This window comes from Triplophysa dalaica, chromosome 24 (assembly GCF_015846415.1).
Source record: "Triplophysa dalaica isolate WHDGS20190420 chromosome 24, ASM1584641v1, whole genome shotgun sequence".
Classification (NCBI taxonomy): domain Eukaryota; kingdom Metazoa; phylum Chordata; class Actinopteri; order Cypriniformes; family Nemacheilidae; genus Triplophysa; species Triplophysa dalaica.
Window position 1 is genome coordinate 16,264,149 of NC_079565.1, and position 26,503 is coordinate 16,290,651.

General features: G+C 39.9%; 2 protein-coding genes across 7 annotated transcripts in view; both read right to left on the minus strand.

The window, feature by feature from the left end:
* Positions 1-469: 469 nt before the first annotated feature.
* LOC130413879 (putative nuclease HARBI1) lies at positions 470-1,362 on the minus strand. Its single transcript, XM_056739403.1, has 2 exons — positions 1,109-1,362; positions 470-1,034 (listed from the first exon to the last, which is right to left on the minus strand). Exons 1-2 carry the CDS (start codon positions 1,275-1,277, stop codon positions 658-660), a joined length of 546 nt encoding a protein of 181 aa, XP_056595381.1. The 5' UTR covers positions 1,278-1,362; the 3' UTR covers positions 470-657.
* Positions 1,363-4,859: 3,497 nt separating this feature from the next.
* Positions 4,860-26,503, minus strand: part of pamr1b (peptidase domain containing associated with muscle regeneration 1b) — a 47,838-nt gene continuing 26,194 nt past the window's right edge. For 3 of the 6 annotated variants that reach the window (XM_056739395.1, XM_056739392.1, XM_056739396.1), the window contains 8 exons: positions 23,184-23,354; positions 19,761-19,949; positions 14,418-15,233; positions 13,812-13,997; positions 13,088-13,154; positions 12,002-12,234; positions 6,497-6,843; positions 4,860-6,194 (listed from right to left, as the gene is read on the minus strand). In XM_056739395.1, the coding sequence (XP_056595373.1) occupies positions 5,652-6,194; positions 6,497-6,843; positions 12,002-12,234; positions 13,088-13,154; positions 13,812-13,997; positions 14,418-15,233; positions 19,761-19,949; positions 23,184-23,354 (2,552 nt within the window). In that variant the 3' untranslated portion in view covers positions 4,860-5,651. Of the gene's footprint in view, positions 6,195-6,496; positions 6,844-12,001; positions 12,235-13,087; positions 13,155-13,811; positions 13,998-14,413; positions 15,234-19,760; positions 19,950-23,183; positions 23,355-26,503 lie in introns of all 6 variants that reach the window. The other 3 variants (XM_056739397.1, XM_056739394.1, XM_056739393.1) reach the window with 3 other exon arrangements.

The following is a 26,503-nucleotide window of genomic DNA, read 5'->3' on the forward strand; positions in this document are numbered from 1 at the left end:
GAACCCCAGGCAGTTGTAAGTGGCCTAACTAATGCAGAAAAATTTAAGGGCGTTCTTAAAAAGTGAATACTACACCAAATGCACATCTTCACAGGATGAAGAAACCTTGTCTGCTGAAACAGAGAGGCCTACAGAGGTAATGTTCATATGATGTATCTCCAAATCACACACTCCATAGTAGACCTCTAGAGTGATAGTTGGTATATGTGCACGAACTGACATGCTTCTCATTTTTTGAACAGAGCATGGCAGTACAGGAGGGGGGTCCATCAAATTCTGTAACACAAATTAACACAGTTTAGTAATGTTCAGTAAATGTCATTGTTTGAATCTGCAGAAATTTTTAGAACTTCAACATCTAACCTCAGTCTTGTGTTTTTCAGTTGCCAGTTAAGGAGCTATATAAGCTCCATCTCATAAAACAATTAACAAAAGACTGATAAAGAACTTGTGTACATGGACCGTCAGATTCTAAAAACAGATTTGGAAATTGAAGTGCTTAGGCACAAACTAGAGGTGGGTGTACAAAGAAATGGAACAGTCTTACAACCTTATAGGGAATTTAACTGTTGCTTTTGTATTTTTAGGACATAAAGAAGACAATATGAAATGTGAATAAATTGAGTTTATTTAACAGTCCTGTGTTGGTGTGGTTCATTAATTTCCAAAGATATTACGGCATATGAGATCTCTGACCACCCTTCCATCCTGGAAATCCCCAGGGTGTATGAGGTCTGCTTCAGGATCTTGAATTTGTAGGGCAGGGTGTTGCTCCCTTCTAATAATGGAAATATTATAAAGAACAACACATGCCACAATAATGTCACAAGCCCTTTCAGGGGTCACCCTGAGGTGGCGCAGGCACTGGAAACGTGATTTCAACAGGCCTATGGACATCTCCACCCGGGCTCGTGTCCTATTGTGTGCCATATTAAAGTGCTGCTGGGGGCCTGGCTCAGGTTCTGGGTAAGGGGTTATGAGTGTAGGTTGGCATGGGTAACCCCTATCACCCAGCAGAAGGCCATCCATCTCTCCTGTAAGGTCACATTGGTTAAGTGCTTTTCCACAAACAGAAATGACCATGTGTTCAGTGCAGACATTTACTTACCTTGGCCCATTCTGTTGCTCAGAGATGACTCCGTAAATATCCGTGAATCATGAACCGAGCCTGGCCACTTAGCCTCCACATTTGTAATTATGTGTGCAGCATCACATATGATCTTTACAGTGACAAAAAAGATATTAGTGTGACTGCACTTGGACACTGTCTTTGACATTAGGAAACATTAGGCCATGTCAGTGTACCTGCACATTAATGCTGTGGATGGACTTCCGATTGACATAATCTGCCTCAATTTGTGAAGGACGTTCACATGACGTTATAGCACAACGCATTTATTTGATGAGCATAATTTAGAAAGATATAGACCATTCACCTGCAATCATGTGAAACTCCTCTTTGATGGCTCTGACAGGTTTGTCGCCAGGAAATTGAACAAAAATGTGCAAAAAGTGCTTAAGAGCGAGAAACACTTTTCTTACCACTCTGCATACAGTTGCCCTGCTAACGTGTTCTGCATCCCTGGTGTTATATAGAAAGCTACCATTAGCAAAGAAACGTAAGGCCGTACAAAAAATCTGCTCAGATGTAAGAGCACGGCCACGACGAGAGAGGTTTGTGATGTAAGGATGAAGCAGAGTGTGTATATATGTAATGGACTGTAAAGAATATCGGTATTGTTCAAATAAAAAATCCTCCGGATATGATAAAACATCCAAACTGGGCCTCACAATTCTCTCCAGACGTAAATGTAACTCTCTGCGAATTAATGCAGCTTCCTCATCTACGGGTTCCTGAATAAACGGACATGCCATTTTAAGGTCTGTGTAGCTAAATTGAGCGTGATTAGGTACACAAATCAATAAACAAATGGCGTATGCAATTTCAACATTGCTCGTGCTTCAAAAAGGGGTGGAGATTGTAACAAACCCTGGGTTTGTGGATAAAACATGCTCGCGACCAGGTTAGGTTCACGGAGTAGGTTACTCTGGTTACTCACTCAGAGTATAAGATACCTCGATTTCTGAAATGGGCTTGACTTACGCCGCGGTTGCGGGTTTGACATACCTCACGTTCTGAAAGCAAAAACCCTGAGTATTCCGTTTTCTGGGGTTAACTTACTCTGAGTTTGCACTTACCCTGCTTTCTGAAACGGGCCCCTAGACATATATTGACTCAACACATAATACATAAACGTGAAACACAAAAGCGCTAGGAAGCACAGAGAGGCATGGCTGCGAGGCAGGTAAAGCATGTCTGAAAACCAATAAAATCATCTTTAACAAAGAGGCTCGAACTTAACGCAGCTATTCTATATATAGAATCGGATACTTGCTGGACCAATATCCGTATGCGCGTGGATGGAAATCTTGAATGGTTTCAGAATGCATTCCTGTTGAAACCCTGCGTTTAGATGGCCGAAGTTCGATGGCCTAATTGGACATCCCAGAGGGGAGCCTCAAGTCGGTTGTCCGTTGATTGTCCTCTGCATTCTTTCTTTCTAATTCCACCCAAAGTGGATCGGTGATGGTGTTTTTAAATACATACCTGCCCTGACCCCTGGCTCCCATGCGGGCCAATACCATGAATGCGATAAGTGGGCCAGAGAAAGTTCCTTTGATTCTCATGGTGCCCTATTTGCATAGCTCTGATGGTATGGTCAGTTTGCATTTAATACCTAAACTTAGTTATGGACCTAGGATGATGCATGCTATGTTTTTATAACATGGCTCACCACATTAGGCCTTCTCGTTTGGCTCTCAGCGGAGGCGGTCACATTTTTTCACTCCCCGTCCTTCCCCTTATTTCCCCTGCTATTGTCTTTTGTCTCGTCTCGTCTCATCTACTGAGAGACTCTCTCTGCACTGCCCTCCAAACTTGGAAAATTATGGATCTGATCAACTGGTCTCTCAGCGCAATGGACACCATCTTCTCGACGAGGAAACTGGGTTCGGGGGAACCTGTCTGCCCTGACGGAACGTTCGCAGCTGGCTACACGATGGACGGGTGGGAGAGATGGCGGATCGTGTGTCTGGCGGCTCTTTCCGTGGAGGACATGGAAGATAATTATCTATTTGGAACCATGATAACAGGTCTTGTGCTGTTTGGATTAGGCTTTGCCCTGGGTTATCGAAAAATTCATAAAACGGAAACAGCTGTCCAAAGCCTCACAAGGCTGCCCGTATCGATTAAAGCTGTGGGAAGAGCGGTCAGCATTGAGACTGAGACTATTTATCGAAATATGGTTGTTATCAGGGTGATCTTAACAGCTTTGGGAAGGAAAATTGACAGTATCGGAGATCAGAACTAACATTGACAATGAGGGTTGCCGTGACATATTGGAATACGGTTTCCCGACTAAACAAATCACAATCTTATCTTTTCGTCTCCCCGGTTCCAGCAACGGCCTTGGTCAAGGCAGCTGGTAAATTAACCCTGTGAGAGCACTGCAGTGAGACGCTCTTGCGTCCTTCCCCCACTCTACAGACTCAGAACTATCACACACACACATACAGACTTTGCCCTGACCCGATCCCACGCCTCCGTAGCTTTGAACCGCCAGCCTGACAAGCGGGTCTGTGAGCGGCGCCGTAATGGCACTGGACTGGATGGCTACTTGATGGGCTGGATTATTTTACCCTGTTGCAAGTCTTGTCTATGGTGTATTATGTGTATCTGTTTTCCTCTTCACTTCCCTCATGTTATGCTGTATTTTTCTTCTTAAATGCATTTCGTTACACTGTACTTGTTATATGTGTAATGACAATAAATGTAATCCAAATCTAAATAGGGAATTAAGAGAGGAGGTGTTACATAGGAAGCATGCAAGGCTTTGAGATGTGAATCATCCCAACGTATAAATACAACAAACCCTAAATCAAAACTTGCATCATTACTGGTTACAGGTAACTTAAGATGGCGCGGGCGCCTAGACATTTAGATACATTTATAGAAAAGGACAGTTTAATCACATAATTTTCTATTTGTCAGAGAAGTTTCTCTGGTTAGCCTCAGACGTTAAGTTAGAGATGAGACAGAGAGACTTCTCCTCTCTGCTTTGAAGCTTAGGAGTCGTAAATATCCCAAAGAGACACCAAAGGGTTATCCAAACTCTCAGTGAGATAGCAAAACCTAAAACCAGACCCCTGGAGCCAGGTTTTGCTATGGTCTTTTGATGATGGCATCAAGAAACCAGAACAAAAGGGAGTGGAGGGGTTTTATAGCGCTTCTTTCAATGATTCCGATCATTTGGCTTATGCCAAATACTCTACAGTAGACACACAGGCAAATGCATTGTAAGATTCAATATAGTCTTGAACTGGAAACAGTTCATTTTATACCGAAATACCTTTTGTTTGAACTGAAAAGTTCACGCAAATACATATAAGAATCACTTGCAGATTTATACAAACAAAAGCTTTCCTGTTAAGTATATGTGCGAGTGTTTTATAAGTAACTCTTCAGGCATCAACTTTGAATGTTTGGGTGATTAAAGGTGTATATGTGTCGATTATGTTTATATGTATAAGCAAATATTTATAGATGTATATGTATGTACTGAGTTTATATGTACACGCATGCATATGCGAGTTGTAGTATGTTGCAATGCAGATGCATTTCACATGTATTTTATTGAACATCTAATAGTACAACTAATACAATTGGGTGTAATAATCAAGCATTGACAATAATCGATTGTATTGGGGGCATCAAAGGGGGCCCCCAAATAAAATTCTGCTTAGGGCCCCATAAAGGCTTGGGCTGGCCCTGCCATATAATGAAGAGCACAAAACCTACATTAAAAAAGAACAAATTACCTGTTTTATTGAAACAAACATAGAAATTCACATCCGAAAACAGAGCCCAGGGTCTGAGGACATCATTATGCATTTATTTATTTATAAAAAAATATTCCTAGAAATCCCTAGACATTTAAAAGGAGATGTAGAAGGCTCCACAAACCACTTCAGTATTGATACACATGTATGTGTTATTAATGTTGATGGGTAAGGGGGTAAAACAAAATCTAAAATCTAAAATATTTTTTCTAATGTAGATTAATATCTCTTTCAAGTAGTTCTATTATAAAAAATATCAACAAACCATACAGATGTTAGCTAGGTTATTATGATAACAATTTTATGAAATATATCCATCTTTTGGGCATGTTTAACAATGGTAAATACAATATATTTATTTGCAATTCAAAGAGTATAAGGCAAACCAACCATGACAAGCTGGAAGTCATACATTATACCCAATAACTATTCATTACCTGAGAGCCAGTCAGTGTCATAATGTGTCAGAAATGTATGTTGTTTTCCGACTGTCTCCTTTTTAATGGTTAATGAAAGATTTGAAGTAAGTCCATGTCAAAAAGATCACTGAATTGTCCAGTGTACACTCTAAATAATGCTGGGCTGTTTTAACCCATGGTTGGGTAAAATACAATATGGGCAAACCCAACAATTGGTTTGAAACAACCCTGTTTTTTGTATACGATCATGTTCTTTAATCCCATAATGTAGTATTATACAGAATAAAAAAGATGATATGAATGAGATGGCCGTTTTAATCTGGAAATATCAGTCTATTTCATATTTTCCTCTATGAATTGAATAAAATTTGTAATACGAGTGTACACAGTGTAAAGCTCTGGGTTGCAGTTCAAAGAATCATATCCAAAACTGACCAACCCTAAAAGTTTCCACTCCTGTGAGGCCTGACTATGTGGAGATGTGGATGTGGAGGAGCCAGGCGGAAGAATAAGAACTCCCCCAGTGTCTGCAGGGCAAATGTTGGACTGATCAGCATCAGTGCTCTGTCTTCCACATAGCATGTTTTCAGACACACTGATTGGAACACCATAATTGGCATACTGCTGCTCACAGGGAACAATATTCCCTAGCATTACATGACCTGCACGAGCTTTCTCCATATCACTATCCTTCTGGTCACGTAGGAGGGACCAACCCGTTACTATGCTCAGTCTGATGTCTTCTGTGGTTACATCTGCTAGGCAGATTGGTAGCACATAGTCTCCAATACGAGCCTTGTCCAACAGCTTTAATACAGCCACATCTGAATCCAGCACCAGGGGGTCATAGTTAGGATGCACAGTAATGAAGGATACCTGGTCAATCAAATATTTGTCTCATATAGTTAAACATTAGGTTTCAGAAACAATCAGTTAATCAAATAATATTAAAAACTAATGCTACTAGCCAAAAGTCTGGACACAGTTGGTGTAAGCACTTGTTTTTGTCTTTTCCTTTAGTCTTAAAGATGTAGTAAGGAAATGGAAGCAGCCAGCATAGACAGGGCCTCCTTTTTTCTGTCATTACATGATTTCAGTAGAAGTATAGTACAGAAAGAATAAGCGTGTCAAAACCTTTGACTGGCAGTGAACGTAATCTAGTTCTTAGTGAAGCTCACCCGTAACTGTTGCAATCCTTTGGTCATTCTTAGATCGCTACGGTACTGTTTACCAAGCACTACTCGGATTTTGGATGTGTCAACTGGATATAGTTTCCCCAACTCTGTAACACAATGGGCAGCTACTACCACGCTGCGCTGGTTCACCAGGGCTCCACTGCAGACAAGCTGCCAATCACTTGTATTGATCTCTTCCTCCATCATTCCTATTGTCTTTTCCTTTGTCTCTGCCACATTTGAGTGCTTTTTTAGTTTGGTTGAAGCAGGCAAACGGTAGACGGCTGCCAGCCAGGGCCAGTTAGTCTCTGCTGGGTGCTGAGAGGCAAAGTTTCTCAGCCTTCCACAAACTGGAATGGAAAGAGAACATTTTCATAACAAATAACAAATTCCTAGAATGTGATGATGTACTTCTTTCCTACTTGTGAGAGTACCATGTCATTTGTGCTTGTTATGTTCTGTGTGGAAACACATGGCCTTTGTTGTTGCTCTGTGCCATGTGCTCTCCTTGGCCCCGCCCCCTCCTTTCGCCGTCTATTTTCCCGTAAATGTTTCATTCCCCTCACCTGCCCATTGTAATTATCCCTTGTTAGTTTTCCCCATTCAAGTCATTCGTGTTCACTGTCCTGGGCTGGTTCGTTAAAGTTATCATATGTAATTATACCCCTCGTCTACTTGCTCTGTTCCTGACTTATCAGTTTGTCAAATATTTATTCAAATTTTCTTTTTTCATGTTTTACCCCCTCGTGGGAAGTGTTTTGTTTTGAGTCCTTTAATTTTTACTGTTTTCCCCCATCGTGGGGTTTTGTTTTAATAAAGCCTTTTTGTTCAACTGCTGTCCTGCCATATGCAGTTGAACTCACATCATTAAAAAAACAGTTAGTGTCAACAATGTTGTTGTTGCACCTAGCATGCCACTCTGTTGTTGTTCCTATAAGATTACATAGTTTTTCAAAAAAGTGGCTAAATTAACAAAAAATAAATCATCAGCATCTTCAGATGTTGGACATCAACATAGTAGTGACGACTTCATGAATTTCTTTAAGTAAAATTGACAATATTCGAGAAAAGATTACACCTAAGCAACAACAGGCGAGACAAGCTGATCAGACAAGGAATTTCAGCTCCCCAATGGAGCAATTGCAATCATTCTCTACAGTAGTCAGGATGAAATGTCTAAAATCATTAGATCATCTAAATCAACAACATAAATACTAGATCCTTTACCTACTAGTTTATTAAAAGAGATTCTCCCTAAAATTATAGATCCTCAGTATCATTACTGAGTGAAAGGAACGTTAAAATGGAATTGGCCGACTTGAAAAAGAATATGGCCAGTGGTGATTTAATAGTTAATAGTTCACCATTCGTCGTCGAAAATCAAGTCCGAAGTTTGGGAGAAATTTGGAGTAATTGCTGATAGTAAAAACAACGTTGTAGGAGGCTTCACTGCATGTAAAACCTGTCTGTAAGTCTTGGTTTACAAAGGCCGAAAGACTTGGAAATCATCACAGAGGAACCACTCCGATACCTGTGGCAATTTAAAAAACAGTGGTACAATAGATTGTTACCTCACAAGGAATACAGAGCTAAAAGTACCACCACAGGAAGACAACGATGCTGTGACACAAAAAGCTATAAACTTTGTGTGCAATGACATTAGATCGAAACTGTAAATGGTGATGGATTCTTTGAATTGGCACAAGGCTTGATTGAAATTGGTTGTCCGGTCAGCCATGTGGATGCTATTCACCTCCTGCCTGAGCCAACAACTCTCAATCACAGAGTCAGCAAATATGCAGAAGATGCCCGTCAGAAAAAATAATCCCAGAATTGCGAATGCAATTTACTGAGAGCAATGGAGCAGTATATCAACAGCAAGTCTGAGTTAATTGACTGATTCCTGTGCACGTCACAGTGGAGTAGCAGACAACATTAAGGCAGCCATCATCAATGATGATTCGGTCTTGATTAATTCTTCTCAAATCTGTTGAATGTGAACAAGGGGAAGTAGCCTGCCTTACAAACTTTAATGAAGAAGCCGTGACTGACATTGTGCATTCTAGAACGATTCCAAGAAGCTTCTGAAGCTTTGGAGCCATCGAAAACTGTGACTCTTCACTTGACTGCTGTGTGGTTTGAGCGAATAAAACGTCACTGGCAATGCTCTTCCACTGATAGCATGACAGTTTCTTCACTGAAGAACAAATGCCTCCACATTTTGCGTTTCAAAATTAGAATCACCCTCTTCACAAATGTTTCCATGTTTCTACATCCCAAACTATAAAGCCTACAGCTACTTGAAGACAGAAGCGAAGTGTCAAATGTGCACAAGCATGTGCGAGATCTTGTGGAAGGTGACTGACTATGTTGGTAATAGCCTAATAATTAATCTTAACAATTTTCTATCAAATTATAGAGGTAAGCAAGTCGCTTCTGCCGGTCGCTTGGCAGTTGGCAAAATAATAAGAAAGTGGAAAGTTTTGATTTGTGATTATTCATTCATATATAAGTCAGTATTCATAGGCCTAATAGCCTAACAATTATTTTCACAATATATAGGCCTACTCAGATGAACTGTCAAAAATCTGTAATCTCATTTATTACTAAGTACTGGACAATGACATTTTTTTCATCTTTCTCGTTTTTATATTTGAAGAACTGATGGATAAATGTGGAAGTCCTGAGCAGCGTGTGCCCTCCCCGCCACCTAAAAACAGGTCTTGCGGATTATCGCAGATAATTTATCAGATGTCGAGGACTCGAGTGACAACGAGGCCCCACCTCAGTGTCAGGAAGAGGTAGCTGCATACATCGATTTCAAGACACCAAGGGATGACCCTTTGGATGCGTTGTCTTGGTGGAAGGAGCATGGTGTTTTATTCCCCAGTTTGGCTCAGATTGCAAGATCTATTCTTGCTATCCCGGCATCAAGCGCCGCACACGAGAGACTTCTCCTGTGCTGGATTTGTAATTCAGGAGCGACGAAGTCAGCTGAAACCATCATCAGTCGATGACATTCTTTTCTTACACAGCTACCTTAAGTATGTTATGTAATTATTTCTCCTTCTGTCGACACACAAGCCTGCATTTTCCACATAACTTTATTTGTTCAATATGTGGTTTATGAAATGTGTTAATTTGTTCATTGGTCATTTTTGGGTTAACTATGAAGTTTATAATTTTTTTTCATCATAATAGTGATAGGAGAAGCCATGTGTCTCTATGATGGGTCCCAAGGATGTCTTGTAGATGGAGAAAAGGAGCGATCCAAGCACAGATCCCTGAGGTACCCCATGACACCCCAAAGGATCTGCCGGAGAGGTAGGATTGAACCAGCGGAGAGGAGTGCCTGAGATTCCTAGAGATGACAGGGTTGCTAGCAGTATCCTCCTTTGCTAGTAGCACTACTTATTTTACCGATAGCAGTTAAGTCTCAGTGGAGTGGTTTGTTTTGAAGCCGGACTGCTGGTCATTCAGTAGTTTATTCTGGGATAGGTAGGAAGAGACCTGGGGCCCCGTTCCTCGTACCTCACTAACTCAGTTAGTTGGATTTGATTGTTGACGATTTCGCATGATCTTCGATTGTAAGGTTCTTCGACGCTCATCCTGGACTTGTTTTCTTAGCAACAGGTCCGTTAGCTTAAACCTGCTCGGGAGCAGGCTTATTTTATGTAAACAGGATAAGATTGCGGCCATGAAGCAGTCAAGTTGGCTTCATTCATACAAGGTGCAGGATTAATAGAAAGAGCTTCACGATTCCAACATGAACATAATTAACGCAATGTTTTGCTTATAGAACATTATTTATTGTAATGAAAAATAATATATTTAGAAACATTTTTGTTTCTCATTTATTTACTGTGAAAAGTCATTGGTGAGGACCAAAATAAATGAATGAATGAAGATATGATCATGTCAATGAGCATTATGTGTCTTGATTGATGGCATAGACAGCATCATAGACCTCTGAGGGCTCATGTTATTTTCTGAAAATAAATGATAATATTTGTAGATAATATTCCTTTTAATATTAGTAATAGTATTAAGCAAAAATAAATTGAATCAATAAGGAAGCTGACTGATAAATCTCTAAGATGGTGTGTGACCTAATGTGCACCTAAAGTATCACCAGCACTAAAGCAAAATGATCTGTATCTGCATGATGAAGACACCATTCCCTGACCCAAACCTGTAACACTGCAGCCCTAGCCAGGACAGTGAAAGGATCTTTGGCCCACTGATAAGAACGAATGATTTCTGTGTATCAAAAGTCTAAGGGATGAACCTGACAGGGCCTGTACTGTGTAATGAGCTACACTATCATCATAAGTATAAAACACATTATTTTGTAAAACACCATCTCATTGCAATTAACCATTAAAAAACAAAAACAAAGTTAATTTATCAAAATATACAACTTCAGTTTACAACTACTTCAAAATGTGATAAATATCTCTTAAAGTGATCTGTCTGTGCATTATTTAAAGTGTTCCTGACATTTTAATATGGTATGGTATGGTAATTTTTCATAATCTTCAAGCACCGGTAAAAAAAAAATATGGACGCAACTACTTCTATTGACGTAACAACCAGCCAATAGCAGCGCTGCTGATCACTAGTTCTTCTATCTATATAAGCTGCTTTTCCAAACAGTGTGTGAGCGTGCAATGATCCCAGACAATTTAATCCAGATATTCTATTCTGAACTCAATGATCAAGATCATGATTAGCGGGATCAGGTCATCTCGGATGTTTCATTTGATCTTGGATGTAGTAAGCGACGTACAAAGACATGGTTGAAAACTGCTCTTTCACGTGTTTTCGCACTGTTAAAGTGCTCTCTGATAAAGCTGAGATCCATTTGGCATCTCTATTTGTACTAAACAGGGCTGTGTTCTTGCCTCACTCTTGCTATCCATGGCTTTCAAGAACTGTAACATGGGAATTCAAATTCTGTTCCGCGATGGCAGTGCCTTCAACCTACGCAGGCTCCAGGCCAAAAGCCATCTTGAAATTTTGTAACATGAAACCAAAGAAGCTGGCTGTAGATAAGTCGTTTTGGTGAGCACAGTGCTACACTACAAGCCAGTACTTCGGTCTAGCTGGATTACAGCTGCAGTCGAAAAAGTGAAACAATTCCCACATCCTAAAAACAACAACATCCTGCCAGTTTTCATGTGACACCTGTGGTTGACCTTGTGCCGAAAGAATTGGCCTCTTCACACCGCAGGACACACCAACAACTTTAAAAAACCCGTCTGTCCTAAAAAAGTGCCCAACCATTGTTCATTGATTAAGAAAAAATAATATTTGGCAGTGTAACGTCAATCAGACTTCATTTAAAATAGGCTTATGCTCTTTTAAAAAATCTAATGAATGTCTTCTTTATACATTACTTGAAAAAAATATTTTGTGTTTAACAGGGTTTGTGTCAACATGAGTGTGAGTAAATTATGACCGTTATTGGTGAACTATACTAATAACACTCCTGCATTGTGTTTTCACCTGGTGAACAGGACACGTGACGGCCACTCCACTTTCCCGTCCTCAGACAGGTTCGGCGTGCACTTCCAGAGAGCTTGTAGTATGGTGACATACATTGATACTCAATGTGTGTGTAGAGATTGTGAAACCCATCTGGGAGTGCTGGCAGGATCACAGGGGTTTGGGTTGGTCGTACTTCGTTTAGGAAATTGGGGACCCCAGAAGATGAGTAAAACTTATGAACAGCTGTCTTCCTGAGAAACAGAAAAAAATGGGTTTATATTGGACAAACAGAGAAATTAAGTCAAATAAAAATGCAGCCCCTCCATTACTTGTCATTACTCGAATGAAAAAAAACGGTCACACTATACAATATTTTTATTTATTTAGGTATATGTTAACAGTGGTTAATGTATTAACTAACATGAATAACCATGAGCAATATCGTTTTCAGCATTTATTAATCATTGTTAATGTCAATATTTTTGATTATTTTTTGAGTTAATATTTATAAGTCAATGGTGCATTAACCAATGCAACTTTTGATTTTACAATACATTTATGCATTTGGCAGACGCCTTTATCCAAAGCGACTTACATTGCTTTATACTATACATTTTACATAGGTATCTGCAATCCCCTGGGATCGAACCCATAACCTTACGTTGTTAACACAATGCTCTTACCACTGAGCTACAGGAAAGGTTAAAAATAAATAAGTAAATGCTGAAATTAACATGACTTCAGATGAATTAATTCTAGAGGTTGTTACATTATTAGTTCCTGTTAGCTAACGCATTTACTAATTGTTAACAAATAGAACCTTATTGTTAAGTGTTATCCATTAAATAAATACATTTACCTGGATTATTTACCTAGAGAATTTACCAAAGCACTTTTGCATATTTGCTATGTGTATAAGATTGCGTAGAATAAATGTTGTTAAAATGGAATATTCGGTCGTAATTTACTCATGAGATTTATTTGTATTCATCTAGAGAAATGTAACCTTTTTCTGGGAGGACATGAGCGTGAGAAAATTAATTTAGTTCTGTTCCTTTTAAAAAAGACTGCTTGTATGGTGTGGAATAGTGTAGTTGTTTAGACCTGGATGGGATTTGTGAAGGCAGAACTCTCTGTTTGACCAGTACAGACACCTTGGGCTCTCGACAGGCTGTAAGTGAAAATACACACAAAACAGCTTTGTTTCTAAAATAGCTAAATTTATCGGTACAATATTTCAAGTTTCTAAAAACCAGGGGTGGTTTTTGACGACTCCTGTCTGTCATCTTAGCCCCCCAAACCTATCAGCTCTCAAACTATCAAAATATATTTTTACTTTAGAAAAAAATGAAATGTTAGCCCATACAGGACATGTGGATTAAACAGATTAACAAGCAGGTAGTTTTGACATGGCTCTTGGTAATAGTGTTTGCAATGATGCCACACAGTGGTCTCTTGCTTTAAATCCTCAGTGAGGGCTAGAACCACCCCTGCCAAAAACATTTCAGGGTGGATAACTGGTTTTATATGAATATGTTGAGTATGAATAATTTATATGAGCGATATGATTAAATATATTTTTTACACTACTTCTACTAAGATTATTCACTAAAACTTCACACATACACACTGTTTGTGCTTTCACATAAAACATGATTGCAGTGCGCTGCTGATCTGCAGTTTCTTTGTCCCACAAATTCACCAATTGTTACATGATGTTCACTTTCTGTGGAGAAGCCCCTCCCTTATATTTTTTGACAGAAAATCTGAATGTCCTGCATAGACTGTTTAACTGTTTCTGATTAGACGGAATCGATGCAGCCCTTACCTTTGATGCACATGGGCTGGTTTCCAGTCCATGTGCCATTAGGCTGACACGTCCTCTGTGAACTGCCGCTCAGAATATAAGAGTGGTTACAAAAAAACTCAACTGTTTCTGTAAGGAGTTCAGGTACCAACTCATAGTAACCATGATACAATGTTTCCAGTGGAGGACAATGTCTTCCTTCACTTTCTGGGAGAGAATAAACAGAGTTAGTTAACGGTATAAGGAAACAATTAAAAGTTATTATAGATAAGAACAGCAAAGCTATCAATGTGCTTTAGAAGCCTAAAAGTACATTAGCTACCAATGTGGACCCCGTCAATTATGTTACGACTGGGACTTCCTGTGACTCAGCAAAATCACAGGAAGTCCCACTTGCCACCTAGTCGACAGGGGTCTCATATGCTTCTTCTGGAACAAATTGTTCCTACTTCACTTGAAGCCTAATACATTATATCCCACTGCTTGAAATGTACTATTATAAAATGTTATTGACTTTACCAGTATTTGACTATTTACTTGTATGTCTATGGACAACTGACTTTGTTTTTTTATTCTGCCCCAAGACTCCGTAAGAGACAGTCATTCATTATAGAGATGTTTACCTAACATTGATTATGAGGTTCTCTGTTCCAGCAAATTCACCTTCAGTCTTGTTTGGTTGAGATTCTTCTTTTGTGTCTTTCAATGAGATTTCTGTTGGCCTCTGTATCATTGTGTGATCTTTTAACTCTTCTGTAGGTTTTACCGTGATTGTTGTTGCTATTTTGCTCACTGTTGATATTTCTGGGCTTCCAGTAGCAGCGGTCAGGGGAACTGTCTCTAGATTTTCTATTATGTCATTGTTATCGACAGATTGAGTGACATTTGCTTTGTTTATAGTATCTATTTCATAAAATATGTTTTCTTTATTATCATCAGTGAAACTTAATATTGTGTATTTGGATCCATCAGTTATTTTTTGACTGTTGGACTTATCATTTTCTGTTTGATTGTTTGCTCTCCTACTGTTAATTAACACAATATCTACAAAGTCTATGTCCAAACCTTTTGTTGGACTTTTGTCAACTTTCTCTGAATTATCTAGATTGTCTCGTTGTTTCACACTATCATCCTTAAATTTGTCACTTTCTTCTTTTGTAATTGTGTTAATGTTGCTATCAGTTTCCTTATTTTCTTCTTTGTCCTTATTTTTTTCTGTTCCTAATTCCTTTCTAATGACTTTGTCAATGTCTTTGTCCAAATCTACATATTGTCCAAAATTATCCTTTCCAGATGTAGGTTTTTGCGTTTTAAATTCTTGGTCTATGGCATGCTCGTTTTCTTTCTGGGTTTTGTCATAAGCCTGACCCTTTTCTCCTGGTCCTGTGGATTTGTCTTTGCTCGTGTTTTGTTTATTTTCAGGTTCAGAAACAGTGTCCAACTCTGGAAGGAAAAGAAGGAAGGTTAATGTAAAAATTTTAAAGGCCTCGTATGCTTAAGGAGAACAGGCAGAGAAAAGCTCACCACTTTTCTTTTAAAGATTTATTTTTATGGTTTTTGCCTTTAATTCTTTAGTGTAGTGGGAGAAAGAACAGGAAGCACTTTGGATGATAAAAAGGGGCCGGGTTGGGAAAGGACCTCGAGCCAGGACTCGAACTTGGGTCGCCCAAAGAGCAACGACGCAACATGTTGGAGCACTTCCCACAAGTGGTCACAAATCAGGTCAGGCTAAGTACACTATCAATGCCTGCATTATAAACCTTGCAACATGTTGTGTCTTCTAGTAAATAATGATAATAACAGTTAAAATGCATTATAATACCTACCTCCTGCATGTTATGAATGGTCTTTTATTGCAGAAAGTAATGTGACTAATGTCTTCTAATAAACACCCAAAAGCCTACATAATGTGATTATAATATTTATACCTGGTCTTGATCAGCTTTAAGTAAAGTAACAAAGGCTAGGTCTCCTTTTAAACTAACATAAGATATAATGTAAAAAGAAAGCTGTTGGGTACAAAGGAACAATAAATTCACATTGAAATATATTTTATTAAGCAGAACTTCAAAGTTTCACCTGAAACCTAAATAAAAATAGAAAAAAATAAGCAGATTTAATGGCCTTATATTTATGAAAAAAAATTGAAACTAGAAGTAATCCAAACACTACTGTCACTACAACTTGTAAATCACAGGTATCACATAGAAGGCCACGCAATGCTAATGCTAATAATCTGAGCACACTTTCAACATCGAAAACTACCTCTATTACATTTCCCATCGATTTATGGAACTGCCAATCTGATGTAAACAAAGCAGATTTCATCACAGCACTTGCCAAACATTCTGGTCTTTCTCTTTTAGCACTTACTGAGACCTGGATCAAACCAGAGGACAATGCAACACCGGCTGCCCTGTCCAATAATTACACTTTCTCCCACAGCCCACGCATATCAGGGAGGGGTGGAGGAACCGGTCTACTTATTTCTATTGACTGGAAATTCAAACAGCTGACACCCTCATGCAACAACACCGCATTTGAGTCTCATGCTGTTACTGTCTGTTAGAACTGTTAAAACACATGTTGTAGTTATCTATTGTCCCCCAGGTCACCTTGGACTTTTCTTGGAGGAGTTGGATGCGCATCTGTCATCCTTCCCCGAGAATGGTAATCCTTTGCGGGTTATTGGAGACATCAACATCCACCTGGATTAACCACAGGCTGTCGACTTCAAAATCCCATCACTCCCGCTGCACACGTCGGATCATTTCCTCATCACTCTTGATCTCGATTTAACTTCTCCAGACGCTACACATGCTTCCCCACTGGTCACATTACGACGTAACCTACGATCACTCTCTCCCTCCCGCTTATCCTCTGCAGTCTCTGCCACTCTCCCACCCCCTAAACAGCTCTCTCTCCTTGATGCAAACACCGCCACCCACTCCCTTGCTCCACAGTAAACTCCTGCTTAGACATCTTATGCCCTCTTAGATCTAGACCATCTCGTGCATCTCCTTCTGTCCCCTGGTTATCTGATGTTCTCTGTGAGCATCGTGACACTCTCAGGTCTGCTGAGAGAAAGTGCCGCAAATCAAAAGAACCTACCGACCTCTCTCTCTATCAGTCTATTTTCTCTTCCTTCTCTGCGGATGTCCCTCTGCGAAAACCCAGTACTACCATGCTAAAATCAATGACTCTCGTACTCTCTTTAAAACCTTTTCTGCTCTTCTTTGCCCGCTTAACCCCTCACCTCCATCGGACTTAACAGCTGACGATTTTGCGTGGTTCTTTGTAAAGAAAATGACCACCATCAGCAATCAATTCTCTGCGCCACCATCTCTTGACCACGCCCTATCCCCAGACACATGCTTGGTCCCCTCGTTCTCTCTCGTATATGAAGAGGAGGTTTCCAAGGTCATTTCTTCTAACCACCCGACTACCTGCCCCCTAGATCCCATCCCCACTCATCTCCTCCAGGCCATCTCTCCATTGGTTGTTCCCACTCTGACCCACATTATCAACTCGTCTCTCACCACTGGTATATTTTCTACACTCTACAAAGAGGCCCGTATTACCCCACTACTGAAGAAACCCACTCTTAATCCTGCACTGTTAGAAAACCATAGAGCAGTATCCCTCCTCCCCTTCGTTGCAAAAACTCTAGAACGTGTTGTATGTAACCAACTCTCATCCTTTCTCGCCCAGAACAACCTCCTAGACAGCAACCAGTCTGGTTTCAAGAGCGGTCATTCCACTGAAACTGCGCTGCTCTCTGTCATTGAAGCCCTGAGACTGGAAAGAGCTTCCTCTAACTCATCTGTTCAAATCCTACTGGATCTATTTGCCGCCTTTGACACCGTATACCATCACATCCTCCTGACCACCCTCAAGGCTATGGGTGTCTTCTGAATGGTGCTACAATGGTTTAGGTCTTACCTCTCAGGTAGGTCTTTTAGAGTATCATGGAGAGGTGAGGTGTCTGAGTTCCAACATCTCGACACAGTTGTGCATCAGGGCTCAGTGCTTGGTCCGTTGCTCTGTATACATGACATCCCTAGGCTCTCTAATTCGGAAACATGGCTTTTCCTATCACTGCTATGTGGATGATACACAACTCTAACTGTTTTTTCGGCCTGACGATCAAACTGTTTCTGCACACATCTCAGCTTGCCTAGCCGACATCTCACTCTGGATGAATGACCATCACCTGCAGCTGAACCTTACAAAAACAGAACTGCTTGTAATCCCGGCCAACACAAAGACTCATCACAACCTCTCCATTCAACTGGGCTCGTCAACCATCACATCTTCCAGAAAGGCAAGAAACCTGGGAGTGGTGATCAATGATCAGCTTAACTTCACAGATCAATTTTGCCAGCACCGCCCGGTCCTGTAGAATCATCCTCTACAATATTAGGAAAATTGGACCCTTTCTATCAGAGCATGCTACCCAAGTCCTAGTACAGGCTCTTGTCCTGTCCAGACTGGACTACTACAATGCGCTACTGGGTGGACTTCCAGCATGCACAACCACACCTCTACAGACTATCCAGAATGCCTGCAACAAGAGTTATCTTAAATGAACCGAAGAGAGCACTCGTCACTCCTCTATTCATTAAGCTACATTAGCTCCCTATAGTCACTGGCATCAAATTCAAGACTCTGCTCCTGGCCTACAGGACACCCACTGGTTCGGCACCACCTTATCTTCACTCGCTAATGCAGACATATGTACCCGCCAGATCCCTACGCTCTGCAAACGAACGACGTCTTGTGGTGCCATCCCAAAAAGTTAAAAAATCTCTCTCACGTACCTCCCCCGGAAAGGTTCCACCTATGTGGAATGATCTCCCTAATACTACAAGATCTGCAGATGCTGTAGCCATCTTTAAGAATCGTCTGAAAACACATCTCTTCCGTCAACACCGGACTGATCAGTTCTGACATCTATTTCTTCTCTACTCTTTTAAAAAAAAAAAAAACATCTAACTTAGCTCTGTATACTGTGTTAGGTTATATGAGACCAGTCTTCTTTTTTTTATTGCTTTTTGTTGTCCTTATGCTGTCCCAATTTCTTTCATTGCTTACCCCACCTGTAGGTTGCTTCGGATAAAAGCGTCTGCTAAATGACTAAATGTAAATGTAAACAACTAAAAAAGATAAATACTGTGTATATATATATATATACATATATATAAAGATAAAAAAAGATTTGTCACACACAAATGTTAGATAAGGTATAAAACTTGCAGTGAAATTAAATCTGACCACAACGTATTTAAAATATAAGAAAAGTGTATATATATAAAGCTTAAGTTGTCTAGACAACTAAATATAAGAACAAAATATAATTTCGAACAAATATATAAAATTTACAGCCGAAAGAGAGAGAGAAAAAGAGATAAATGTTAGTGTTGAGGAAATTAGAGGAAGTTAAACACCTGAAAATGTACGAACCAAACTGTAAAAAGCGTTATAAAAATGAATTTGACCTGACTTTATATTATGTGGTATTGGTCAAAATCATATAAAAAGAGCTCCAAATACATTTGAATTGTCTGGTAACGTCCCAGGGCCCGCTCATGGCACCAAAACTGTGACTATATTTACTTTTGGTTTTTCTGATTTGTTAAAAGTTTGTAATTTTAAGTTTATCTTGAAAAAAAATCTTAATGTATTGTTCCTTTGTACTCTTTCACATAGCTTTCATTTTACCGGAAGTTTAAAGTCTTATTATCATTAGATATTATGAAGGGGTTATGAGTTTGAAATAACTTTTGTTACTTAAAGACCACTTAAAAACACCCAACATTCTTCATAATATTTTTAAGAGATTTCATTTGTCATATTGAATTAAACAATAAAAAACTCATAATGGTTAAACATTGGTTAAATAAATCTCAGATTTTTAATTAAAATGATTTCATTAAAAAAGCTGTGCATTGTATTAATTTAGTCAGGTACCTTTGACACAGGTAGGTGCCATCCCACTCCAAGTGTTGTTGCTCAGGCAAGCTCTCTGGGGGCTTCCATGCAGTTTGTATGGCTTATAGCACAAAAACTGAACAGCAATAAGTAGATCATTTGGTCCATAAACAAGGAAGTGATTACCATGATCTGGCTTTGGTGGAATGCCACAGTCTTGGTTAGACACTGGTAAAAAAGACATTATGCATTATCTACTATTACATGTTTTTGTCCTATAAATGCTGAAATACATTTCATTTTCAACTGTAACTATGGTTCCCTGAAAAAGAAAACGAGACATTGCGTCATGGAGCAACTCTATGGAGGACGCCAGCAGCGTGACGTACCTGAAATAGCGAGTGAATCTAGTCCATGATTAATAGCTGCGCGGTGAAGACATCACAAATGACGGCTGATACCAGAAGGTAAAAATAGGACAGAAGGGCCTGTGAGGAGGCCATACTCCTAGTGGAATGTGCCCTAATGAGCAGAGGTGAAGGCTTTCCGCATACATCATTTACTAATGAGATTTACTAATTGTCTCATTTGCAGGAGACCAAAAGAAAAGACATCGGACGCTGCCGCATCAGACCCAATATTCTTTGAAAATTCTTGACAGTGTAAGCATAACCTCACTTGATCCTTGACACCCCTTTCATGATCGACCCAGGCTCTTTTAGCCATTGAGCCGTAACATCAAGCACTTCATATGGCTGAGGATGACATCTCGCTGCCAAACTGCCATCTTGTGAGACTGAGATAACTCTAACCAGTCGTCTATGTAATTTAAATTACAAAGTCTCAGTGGATCAAGGGCTGAATTTATGCACTTTTCAATGCGTTTCAATGCAATGCAACTATTAACTATAAAGTAACGGCTGGAAAACCCGGTCTGACTCTCGAGGGGGGACATACTCTATGGCCCCTTTCTCTTAGAGGGACAACACTTCCCCTTGGTGGGAAAAAAACCCTCTGAATTTTGGATTAAGGACAGCAAACTGAATCCATTACCCATCTCTATACATACCTGCAAACTAGTTGCTTTTCGACGAAATTTGCAGTTTTGAATCGTCATTTATTTGATAACATTTATCAGGATAACAGCTAACAGTGTCGTCTTCTTTGGTCGTTGGGCCAACCAGAATCAAGATAACAGCATCGTCTTTTTTTTATCCTTTGGCCAACCAGAATCTCGCATTCTAAATGTCAGGTTTGTGCCTGTGAAAAGCATTGCTGAAAGGGACGATGCAAAGTGTCTTCTCTGATAAAGAGAAAATGGCGTTGATATTTATTATTCAGGTCACTTGTGTGATGGAAACAGTTATGTTAAGAGAGACAGTTGCCAGTCTCCCTTTCGAATTTCCTCTTCTAGAGATGAGTAAGGCACTTGGGTGCGATTGAATTTGTCGCAGAAGCTGTAGTTTACGGATGATATTTAATTATTATTTTACAGACCGATCAATTCGCTTCATTATATGTTGTCAGGAGCCCCACGTATTACTTTTGTATTGCTTGTATCTGCTCCTTGTATTTTATGAAAGCTCTTAATAACTATTTTTTCTTTTCGAGCTCTTATAACTCGCATCAATCAGGTCCTGCACTTTATCTCTCTTAATAACTCTTTTAACAAGAGCCCCGGACTTATTTTCTCAAGCTTCCATGCTTTATAACCCAAACCAAAACTTCAGACGCGCAAGCGCTTTGCTTCCGATGGACACGGATCCTCCTTTGTATTAGTAAAGACGTAGGAAGGTGCACCTCTCAGAAAACCTAGACAGATAAAGATCATGTCTAGCTTCCGTTAACCCTCGACTGCACGTTGTCACTATCATTTGCCGGAAAAACAAGCCTCGGGTTCACGTGCAGTCGAGGGATAACGGTAGCTAGACATCAGTGTTAATAGCGCTCTAAATTTGGATATTTCTCTTAAACAAACCCATCGATCCGCTTAAGAAGACCTTTGTTAAGACCACAGAGCCATGTTGAGCAGTTCTTTGATCAATGGATTGCACGTTTTGGAGCTTCTAAAATTTGACGCCCATTCACTCCCATTCTACCGCTTGGAAGTAAAATGATACATGCTATTACACTCCGACTGCATTATTCTTCTAGAAGAAAGTCATATTCAGTCAGGATGCCTTGAGGGTATCCCTTGAGGGTATCCCTTTAATACCAGTGAATGTAAAGTTTGGCTACCTCACGGGTAGAATTTTAAACAAACCAACAATCCAAGGTGGTTCTTAGAGGCAGCCCTTTCCAGTTATCACAGGCACAACCCCCTGAAAACCTGCATGACCATGCTTTGCTCCAAAACACTCTAAACCCAGCTAGTCTATCTCACTAGGTACCACTGTGATGTAACAAGGGAAGGGAGTAGCGTACAGCTAAAAACCTTTCTGCTTGCTTTACAAACTAAAACACCAAACAACTTAGACAGTGTGTTCAGACAGATAGACAGGAAGCTTGGCTGAAAATGCAGTAGCTATCTGACTGTGCTTCCGCTTCCTATTTCACGAGTTCACCCTCGCAGATAAGCAGCTAGGTTGTAGGATGGATTGGTAAGGCATGGATATGAAGGTTATGCGTATATGGCGTGCTGTGCTAGGAGTGGGCTCCGAGCTCACCGGGTCTATCCGAACCCGAAGCACTCTACCCTGGTTAGGGCAAGTGCGCCGGGCTCGGAACCGGCTCGAGCCCAGAACACACCCCCCGGGGGGTCCTGCGGGACTAAGAGGAAAATGAAAGGAGCTGGGGTGTAGGAGGGATGTAGAACTTGCGAGAAGCATCAGGTAAGACTGCTTGTCTATTTATGATAGAGCTTGCTTGTGCTTATAGGGTGAATGCTGTGATTGCTGATGTTGTACCAGCCGATATGATTGTGATGATGTCACATGCTTGAGCTATATTTGATTGCTGCTGGTATACCGGCTGGCTGATTATATGCTTAGGTTCCTCCCGAACTTTGTTAATAATACATCATTTAAAGCTTCTGTCAAGACGTCATCACCACAGAAATCACAGACGAGTTTCAAATACTATTCCAGGTGCGCCACTCCATTGGTGTTCCCCATAGTTTTGAGTTCCCTTGAATGGAAAGCCATTTTCAAAAACTTTTAAAGGCTAAAGTTTGCCTCTACATTCATGACTGACTTTAAGAATGACAGTGTAATGAACAACACTAACTAGCACATGTTTTAAGATCATGCTTACAGATTGTCTAATACCTTGTCGTAACCAGACATGACATGCTGTTGCAGCGCATTAGCAAAGGTATCATTCCCATATTATCTAGTGTTTCCGTCCTTAACATCTACAACAGCTATTCACAAAGAGCAACCGTGTATTCCATTTTAGATTTTTTTTATGTTACAGTGTTGAGTATGGTTAGGACACAGTCTAAAGGGCTTTCAATTTCCTTACCACACTGTGGAGTTGGTGTACTCCATGACCCATCCAATAGGCAGGTGGCCATCTGGAAGCCCTGTAATGTGTATCCAGGGTCACAGCAGAACAGAGCGTGACCCCCAACCCTTACATCTAGATACTTTGTAGTCCCATGGGGGAGACTTAAAGGCCTTCTGCACTCAAGCACTGAAAAAAACAAAGAGTGTAACATCTTTGGAGTGTGACACTTTGAAACACAAGGCATGACTTCCTCTTATCATTATAATTGGACTAGGTGTTATGAAAAAAATAGCGAACAGAAAAATATCTTGTAAGGGGACTTATTATCTCTTTATAAAAGATTTAAATTACGTCTCAGAGGTCCACAGAATGTGACTTTGAAGTGTCAGCTCAAAACACACCCCAGATCATCTATTAGTTTATGCCACAAATGGTCGTTTTTTTGTTGGGAGCAAAAAGGAATTTGGTCTGATTTATTCAGAGTTTAATCAGTTTGAGCAATAATCAATAACACTTCCTTGCCTCTTTTTAAATGAGCAGAAATAATCTGCCTTTAAATGCATAGACAGGCAGCATTTGAAGACTATTTGAACACATTTTAGTATTTTTCTACAAATAAACACATTTCAAACTAATCTGTTGAATTCTGCGAAGATAACAGGGTCAGAGTCGACAATTTTTTTTTTGTGGTGTTGTGTATGAAATATACATATACAAATACACACAGGAAGAAATGGGCATGGTGCACATAAGTTGCACTATGGGCCAACCAGCTATTAAGTTAGGGGTAATGTACAGCCAGCTAGTAGTTATTGCAGAATAAAAAACAACAACACTGTGATGAGTCTGTATCACATTTAGAGCTGTCATAACATCAGATTTTAAAGGGCTGATCAGATAAACATTTTTAACAAGTTGGCATGATTTATTTGGATATTCATGAAATGTCTGTAACATATTTGGCTTAAAAACACTCAATAGCTGTGATAACAACACCCGTTTGCCTTTTAATGTCATGAGTCCGCCATCATGTCATGTTTATTCTTGGTCTTGGGGCGGAGTCATGGCATAGCCTTAGGTTGTGCGTGGAGGGAGAGATAGTGATCCTACCAGCTTACTATACTCTCTCTCCGGTCTGCATCTTTGTTCCCGCCATCTCGTTTCCTCGTTAGCTTTCCTCAGTGTTTAATCCCTGTTAATTATCCTTTGTCTGTCACCCCTATAAATAGTCCTGATGTTTCATGGTCCTGTGCTCGGTCATCGTATGTGTTTCCAGTGTACCACTATTGTGCTTCCCATTGATGTTTGCTGTGATTGGCTCTCCCTGTTCTCTTCTCCCTGTTCTCCCTGTTCTCCCTGTTCTCCCTGCTCTCCCTGCTCTCCCTGCTGCGTGAGTCTTAGTAAGTGTTTAGTTGAGTTTGTCAGGATCCAGGACTTGTTCCGCTCTCCAGCCACTGGATGTCACTGTCTCCTCGTGTGGTGTTTCCCTAGTGTTCTTGTTTTCACCTGTTCCTCATTTGTCCCCTGTGTATTTAAGTTGGTCCCTGTTCCTTGTCTCGTTGCTCAGTCTTTAATGTTTTGTATCCAAGTTCCCCAGTCTCGAGTGGTGTGTCTTTGTTTGCTTCGTCTACTGTTGGTTTTTTTTTAGTTCTATGAGAACATTTTAATTAGTTTTGGATCTACCTCTTCGGTTGTTTAAGTTTCCCCTTTTTTCCCGTTTGTGGTGTATCATGTGGATTACCAGCATTTTTAAGTTAAGATTCTTTAAGAGAACTCTATTTTTTGCTTGGCCTCTACGGAGTTGTTTTTGTTACCCCTCTTTCCTTAGCCTCGTGGATTACCTTGTCTTCTGGGACATTATTAAAAGGATCTTCTTAATTTTATTCAAGCCTCAGTGTGTGCGTCTCTCTTTGGGTTCACCATTCCTCAGTGGCACCGATGTTTAGGTGTTCACTCACAACACCGGAGATCCGAATTCGAGTCCCGGCCCTGATAGAGTTTATGTCTAGTGTTGTTTAGTTTAGTGTTAGTTAGTCTAGTTCCGGTTTGCTGGTTTACTATTATTTCTATCGTGTCCTGTTTACCCCCTCGTGGGTTTTTGTTTTGTTCCTGTCTTTTCTTGTTTAAATAAATTCTTTAACCCCTTATTCCACCGTCTGCCTGCATTTGGGTTCTCCCTTGCTCTTTCATGACATTAAAAAACAGCTATGCTCATAGCAACCCGTTTTGATGTATATCTCTTTCAATTATAATTAATGTGTCCCAATTTGCATACTCTCCGTCCTAAATGGCATTTGAAAATGGAATTAGTATGACCCAAATCATAGTATGTGTGTAGTAGTACACACTGAGCATCTCATCAATTGGCGCATTTCTAACACATCCTTTTCACGGGAAAAAGAAATGCTGAGATCAATGCTTTAAGTAGCAGTTATTTCAATGTGAATGCTTTTGTAGATATTATATTAACTCATTTTTTAGTATGTTTTGTTCTTAAAAGGCTTCAATATGTGAGTGTTTATATTTCTATCAGAGATAGAACCAAATGCATGAACAGTATAATATCTATATCTAGATGTTTCATTAGTCTGTTCATGTCCCTTCAGTCTTTACATAAGCTATGAGAACAGGGGCCCGTTTCAAAATGGAAGTTCAACCAACACTGAGTTTAAATCTGAACTCAGATATCAGACCAGCTGATTTGAGTTAGTTCAATCCACTCTGAGTAAGTTCACTCTAGGTTACACGCGTGCAGCATGGCGATGAAATGCCATCATCAATTGAGTGAAGATAGCACGATTCACCATGGCAACGGCACGTGACAAAAAGCGCTCTGTTTATTTCTCGCCAATCAAATTGAAGGTACTGTTACAAGCGTACGGTGAATATGAGCACATATTTAGAAAAAAGAGCAACACAACCGCAGCAGCAAATGAAAGAGAGTTGCTGTGGGAGAAAGTTGCTTCACGTTTTAATGCGCAAGTTTATATGTCAATAACATTTAAATTAATTTTGTTGAAACTGAGAAAATGGGAATTATATTTAACCCTCTCTCTCTCTCTCTCTCTCTCTCTCTCTCGCTCTCATGTAGGTGCAATCCTTCTACAATAAAAAGATCTTGTCAGCAGCTGAATATGAAATACAATAACATCATTCATTCAGGAAAGTTTAAAGAAATAAAATGCTCTTGCTAGTAGGATGCCTGATTGGAAAATGTTAAATATACTACTTATACTGGCCTTAAAAGTTAAGATAAAACGTCCAAACCGTGCCTCACAATTCTCTATCGACAAAAATGTAACTCTCGAATTAATGCAGCTTCCTCATCTACGGGT

What these genes read in the sequence shown, in the direction of transcription:
- LOC130413879 (XM_056739403.1), bottom strand. Translation starts at nt 1,277, where the DNA reads ATGTCAAAGACAGTGTCCAAGTGCAGTCACACTAATATCTTTTTTGTC. An exon ending in GAGCAACAGAATGGGCCAAG is followed by an intron (nt 1,035 to 1,108) that starts GTAAGTAAATGT and finishes GTGACCTTACAG; the next exon opens with GAGAGATGGATGGCCTTCTG.